This window comes from Sturnira hondurensis, unplaced genomic scaffold, assembly GCF_014824575.4.
Source record: "Sturnira hondurensis isolate 20B ecotype Veracruz unplaced genomic scaffold, ASM1482457v3 Scaffold0002840, whole genome shotgun sequence".
Taxonomy (NCBI): domain Eukaryota; kingdom Metazoa; phylum Chordata; class Mammalia; order Chiroptera; family Phyllostomidae; genus Sturnira; species Sturnira hondurensis.
Genome location: NW_028075471.1, coordinates 20,704,256 through 20,710,404, shown reverse-complemented (window position 1 = coordinate 20,710,404; position 6,149 = coordinate 20,704,256). Strand labels below are relative to the sequence as shown.

The 6,149-nt window shown below is 58.3% G+C and overlaps 1 protein-coding gene, 1 long non-coding RNA gene and 1 other non-coding gene across 4 annotated transcripts; 2 read left to right on the top strand and 1 right to left on the bottom strand.

The window, feature by feature from the left end:
* Positions 1-380: 380 nt before the first annotated feature.
* Positions 381-5,846, top strand: LOC118983479 (uncharacterized). 2 transcript variants are annotated; one of them, XR_005065730.1, is made up of 4 exons: positions 381-541; positions 865-948; positions 4,206-4,210; positions 5,539-5,846. It is a non-coding gene; the product is annotated as an uncharacterized LOC118983479 (long non-coding RNA). The 2 variants fall into 2 exon arrangements; XR_005065729.1 differs by lacking the exon at positions 4,206-4,210 and having other exon boundaries at positions 384-541; positions 865-944; positions 5,520-5,846.
* Positions 1,103-1,234, top strand: LOC118983696 (small nucleolar RNA SNORA9). The gene has a single exon (XR_005065765.1). It is a non-coding gene; the product is annotated as a small nucleolar RNA SNORA9 (small nucleolar RNA).
* Positions 1,836-3,152, bottom strand: LOC118983477 (testis-specific serine/threonine-protein kinase 1-like). The gene has a single exon (XM_037041039.1). It carries the CDS (start codon positions 3,067-3,069, stop codon positions 1,957-1,959), a length of 1,113 nt encoding a protein of 370 aa, XP_036896934.1. The 5' UTR covers positions 3,070-3,152; the 3' UTR covers positions 1,836-1,956.
* Positions 5,847-6,149: the final 303 nt, after the last annotated feature.

Genomic DNA, 6,149 nt, shown 5'->3' with positions numbered 1-6,149 from the left:
TGAGACCAGCTGCGAGCTTATTTAGCCGTTAAGAGATTTCACTTGAAAAGCGCAGAGACTGGAATTCTGAAAGCAAAGGGGTCCTCCTGTTACTTGGAAAGGGGCCGACCAACATCTCCTTTCCTTCACAAGGCCGCCCCTGGCTCTGATGTTCACAGGGCCCGCTTTCTTGCAGTCCCGGGTCCCGTCAACGACCGTGTTGGCAGGCTCACGGCGCGCCGGGCCGCACCGAGAACTAGCCTTGAGCTCTGTCCTCACCAGTACTACCGAGGCCCGCGACAACCGCCCTCCCGGCCTCGCCCAGAGACTCCGGTGATGTCACCTCCCCGGGCAGCGCGCGGCAATAGGGCGCTGACCGTGTGACGCCGCGGGCGGCTTCCGGAGGGCTGCGTGATGACGCAGGCGCGCGGCACGAGTGGAGTGTGTGGCAGTAGCCATGGCAGACGGTGAGGTCTTGTGTCAGCGGGACTCTCCCGGGTGTGTGGTCTCCATCCGAGGCCATCCAGGATCCCAGGCGGGGCCCGCCGTATGCTAAGGCTGGGTGAGAGTCCTGGGCCCTCGCGGCGGGGCGCGGTAGGTGCGCTGGCCTGCAAGAAGTCTCCAGCTGGGCTCCGAGGACACGTGCGGTCTGGGAGGGTGGGGGACGCGCTGGGAAAGGGGTCTCGGAGGCGGCTTCCCCAAGGGCGCAAGGGCGCTGGGAGGCAGGCCAGACCTCAGCGCGCGCCTCCTCCATAGCTGTCCCAGGACATGTGTTTGGAGTGCTGTTTCCCAGCACCTCCAACACCCGGCCCTCTGTGCCTCCGCCATAGTTCACAGGTCGGTAATCACCGAACCTACTTCTTTGTCTTGCCTGTAATCCCGCAGAGTGTGCTGACCTGTAGAAGAATGTGGAAGAAAGGCTGTCTTGTGCACTGACACGATGACCCAGATAACCCCTGGGACTGGTAAGTTTAGGATGCTCTGGGCTGGAATGGCAGAGAGGGACTTGTGTGCCGGATGAGCCTGCCGCTTCCCAGGCTCCTTCCCGCCATCAGCCGGTTACCTGTGCCCAGGCTCCTGGAAGAAACCTATGTGGGCTAACTAAACTGCGGGGGGTTGCGGGCTGCAAGCCTCCAGCGTGCTTGGGTCTGGAGTGACCCTCTGCATTCCTACAGTGCTTGCAAGAACATTCTGAAACGGTTTGAGGCCTGGCCCTGCTGCATCCAGGGCCAGGTTATAGAAATTTCAGACAGTCGCTTGTTCCCTTCAGAATCTGGTGTGCGGGGGCCCCGTGTGGGTCTGCACGGCCCCACAGCAGCCACTTGTCACACACAGTTAAATGTTTACACTCAGATTTTCGGTCATAGTACCCATATGTCAGGTGCTCAGTAGCAACATAAGGCAAATGGCACTGGATTAGGGTGCAAAACCAGAAGAGTCATGTCTGTGCCAAAGTTGTTTGGGAATTCCTGGGTCTTTGCTCTGGTCCAGGCTCATTGTGAATTTTATATTACCATATCCTGAAACAGCCTTACAAAAGGTTGAAGATGAAACTCAGGGGGAGTGGCAGGTGGAGGCAAAGCAGCTACAGGGAATAAAGAATAAAGAAAGTAAGGGGCAAGGAATCCTGCCCTGAGGAACTGAGGGTCCAGGAGACAAGCTCCAGAGAACCACAGGCTAAATCCTGCTTAGAGCCATGGCAGGTGAGCTTTGTGTCCAGGGGAGAGGAGGACAGTGATGTGGGCCAAGCTGTGTTTTGTGCAGAACTGAGTCGTTCTTCACCCAGCGTATGCACTAATATAGTGATTTATTGCTTCTTTAGCCATGTTCTAAGGGAGGGAAAGGAAACTGACAAAAATAGTGGCTCATCCAGGACTGTCCTTCACTGCTGTGTCCTTTGGCTTTTCTGGAGCCCGGGCTCGGAGCCCTGAGCTCTGCCTCATCTCTTGCTAGCCCCTGGGCCCTGAGAGAGGCTCACTAGGTGTGTGTGTTGGGGGGCTGCAGGGAGCCCCCTTCCACTGTCTCCCTGCTCGGCTGCTGGCCTGCGAGGGTGACGTTGGTGGTCTCCATCGGCCTTGATGCCTGCACTTGTAGTGTCTCCTCCTTGGACTTTGACTCCAGCCTCACCTCAGGCTGTGCCTCCTCCTGGGGCTCCAGCTTGGTGGCCGACTTCTTGTCGGAGCTGGGTTCAGGGGTCTTCAAGGGCTCAGCACCCCGGGAGCTCCCCGCCTCCTTGTTGACAGTTGCACAGGACAGGCCCCGGGTCCTGGGCTGCACCCAGCAGTGGCCGAGGATCTCGTCGATGTGCAGCCGCCGGCCGACATCCGGCTGGAGCATGCGATAGATGAGGTCCTTGCACTCGTCAGTCAGGTGCTTGGAGCGAGGAAAGTTGACACGGTGCTCCTTCTGCACGCGCAGCATCTTCTTGATGTTGGAATCGTCATAGGGCATGGAGCCACAGACCATGATGTAGAGAATCACACCCAGGCTCCAGATGTCGTAGACCTTGGGCTGGTAGGGGATGCCCTGTAGCACCTCTGGGGCCGCATACGCTGCCGACCCACAGAAGGTCTTGCTCAGGGTCAGCCGGCCACTGTCATCCCGCAGACAGCGCTTGGAGAAGCCAAAGTCTGACAGCTTGATGTTGAAGTCCTTGTCAAGGAGCAGGTTCTCGCACTTGAGGTCTCGGTGGACAATGTCCAGGTCGTGGCAGTACTTGACGGCCGAGGAGAGCTGGCGGAACTTCTTGCGAGCCTCATCTTCATGCAAGGCTCCGTGAGTTTTGATGAACTCGAGGAGGTCGCCCTGGACCCCAAGCTCCATGACAATGTAGACCTTGCCCTCTGAGGTCTCAAAGATCTCGTAGGTCTTGATGATGAAGTGGTGGTTTAGCATGATCAGAATCTCAATTTCCCGGGGAAGGAACTTCTCCAAGAAGTCCGGAGGGGCTTTCTTGCGGTCAATAATTTTGACTGCCACGTTGAACTTGAGGCGCTCGGAGTAAGCGGATTTGACTTTGGCGTATGAGCCCTCTCCCAAGTTTATCCCCATGATGTAGCCTCGCCGCTTGAGGACGGCAGCGTCATCCATGGTACCCGGAGCACCCAGCACCTCTGAGGCTGCCCTCCACGTACCTGTGAGGCATGGGCCAGCGGTGTCCTCATCCACACTGTGGACAGTATCCTTGGGGCTGCCTGGGCCTGCTGTCCTGCCTCCTTGAGGCCCAGACTCTGGGTTGGAACGGTCATTGTTATCTCTGAGGTGACTTCAGTGGGTGAAGTCATAAAGGAGGAGTTCTCTGGGGGGTGAGGTTCTGGCTTTAGCCATTTGGACTCAGAACCCTGGAAGGTCAGCCACTGGGCTGGAGCCGACTGAAGGCCTTCAGAGCGTGGCCTTGCACTGGGCTGGGACCCAAGGTACATAGGGGCCATGGGGACACATTGATCTGTCCAGGCCTCCAAACCCAGAGCCAGGACTTCTGTCAGGCGGGGCGTTGGGGCAGGCTCTTGTGTCAGTCCCGTCTCTACGAGAAACAGCACATTCCAGTCGGGGGGTCTGGGGGTGGTCAGGGCATAGTTCACAAAGGTGGGAGCAGAGTGTGGGGCACCCTAACAGTGACCACACTCTTAGAAGAAGGAGGGGTGATCACTGGAACCTGGGAAAGACTATGTAGAGAGGGCAGCCTTGAGAGGGGCAGTGACCCTAAGTGGCAACTACAGGCCAGGACCTGGGGAGAGATGTTCCCGATCATTTTTTCCTTCTGTCCTGGGAGCTCTTGCCTGTGGTATGGTCCTGTGGTCCATGTGTTAGGGAGGAGGAGGATGGAGGGGGGTCGGGATGGGCAGACTCCAGGCCCCTGGTAGCTGCCATTGGGAAGTCAGGGCTGTGCCCACTCCTGCATGGTTTGGCTGGACACCTCACCTCCACGTACTTCTCTCATCCAAGCCTCGGTCAGCCTGCTTCTGTGGCAGCGACTCTGCACAGGGCATAACTGGCAGGGATTTCCACTCCTGCTGTGTGTTGCCCCAGGGGTCTGCCCGGGCCTGAGCCTTAGCTGGGCTCCTGGGGCAGAGCTGGGGCTGGGCCCAGAGGCTGGACCTGGGTCCCACTTGCAGTGGCAGCAGTGGAGCCCACCACTGTGAGGGCTCCTCTGTCTGGCACCTGCTTGTGCATCACCCTGAGGAGCAGGAGCCTTGGGTTTGATCTTGGCCAAGTCGACCCCAGAGAGTGGGTGCTCCCTGTGAGCTGGAATGTGTATGCACCACCCCCTTGGCACTCATTGGTCAGCATTGTGAGTGTGGGGGCGGGGCATCTCTGCATCCACATGGCTATAGCCCAAGGTGACCAACAGCGCCATCTTGCTTCTGTACTCTGTCTCCACGCTGAGACCACTTGTGCGGCTCGGAGAACACAGCGCCTTCACCCAGTGAAAGTCTGGAGGAGCACCATAGGGGCTATTAGGTCCATCCCATACAGAGGCAGGGGCCAGAATTCGTTGCCCAGGCTCACCTAGTGGAGCCAGGTAGGTTGGAGGGAGAGAAGGCCCTGTGTCCTCGCCGGTGTCGTGGCTGTGGGTGCAATCAGGTGAGCCAGCGTGGTCAAGGTGGGACAGCAGAGCCCCTGCATCCCTTGGGGTGGCAGGCTCACACCACGACTTTCTTGAAGGTCAAGACCTCCAGCAGACCCAGATCTCCTCTATCTGAGTCCAGGCACTGGACACGCCTGCCTCCACATAGCTGCCCTCAGGAGAAAGTTTTTTTCCATGAGTCTTGGGATTCTGCAGTTCTGGGAGTGAGGCACTGGCGTCCCTTTGGCCCAGACTATATCTGTTTGGGGTTGTTCGGGACAGCTTGGTGCGGGGAGGGCAGTGGTAGCCTGTCCCTGCAGAGCAGGGACCCGGAGTGGCCCCACCTGGCACCCCAGGGGAATTGGGGCTAGTGCTCTGGCTGCTGCTGCTGTGAATTACCAACTATCTCACTGAGGACTCGAGCTTCCTCCCAGCACCTGTGAAGCTGCAGGGGCTGCCTTGTCACCTGCAGGCTGGGAGTGAGGGGTCAGACCCTTCCCAACTGTTGAGGAGCACCTCCCTACACAGACTGCTATGTGTCCCTGCCCCTAAGTGCCAGGATGTCAGGGCTAGAAGAGACCCAAGAGGTGTTTGTTCCCTTTGGTGGCCACCAGGCTAGTCCAGGGCTTTGAAGTGGGGACTATGCAGGAAGACCAGGAGTGCCTGGCCAAGAAGTTGAAAACCACCCACTGTCAGACCTTTCCATATTGTAAGTTAGGTGACTGGTTGCCTTTAGGGTTTGGGATCCGAGGGGCATCCTTCCCCAGGGATCTTCTGGGTCAGTGGTGTGGGCTGGACCGGGCAGCTGCTGCAGAGGCTCACAGTTCACAGTGAGGTCGGGGGGTGGGAACCCAGGTTGAGTCTTGTTGCCACACTGGCAACTGGCCTTTGTGTAACAGCCCTTGGCCATGTGCTCACACCAGCGAGTCTTTGCCGCAGGCCTCATGGTTCTCCGACCTTCTTGTCTCTGCAGATGAAGAAGGAAGTTTCAGATGCCAGAGGTGGAGGCCCACCACGCCGGCACGCCAGGGACAGTGCAGTGGGCTTGGGGCCCAGGCCTTTGCCCCTCACCTCTCTGAGCGGGTTCCAGTCCTTGCCTGCTCCCCTTCTGCAAGGAGTCGGGAGTTGCTGGCTCTTACTGGGGTCTGGGTGGCTCAGGGCCTGGCATCTGACTGGCCCTCTCTGAGCCCAGATTGGACGCCGTTTCTTCTGCCTGCTTCCAGAACAAGGACCTAGGCCCCTTCGACATTTCCTGAATGAGAAACCAGGGACATTTAATAAAGAGATTTTAAATGTGTGATTTGGTCCAGCCTCTTTCTCTCTTCCACAGTATGCTCAGTGCAAAGAGAAAGGCCTGCCCTGCTTGAAGGAGTTTGAGCCAAGCTAGAGCAGGGGGGCAAGGGCCTGCTTGCTGCAGGTTCACCTGGAGATCCTGGGGCTTGATGGGATTCTGCATCTCTACTGGGACCGGAGTGTGAACTGACACCCTAGTGAGAGTGAGGCACCTGCCTAATGTTTCATTTGGCGAGCACACAGGCAGGTCCCCAGGCCCCACGGGGTTGGCAGCCGTCTGGGCCAGGCTGACAAGCAATGTTCACATTCA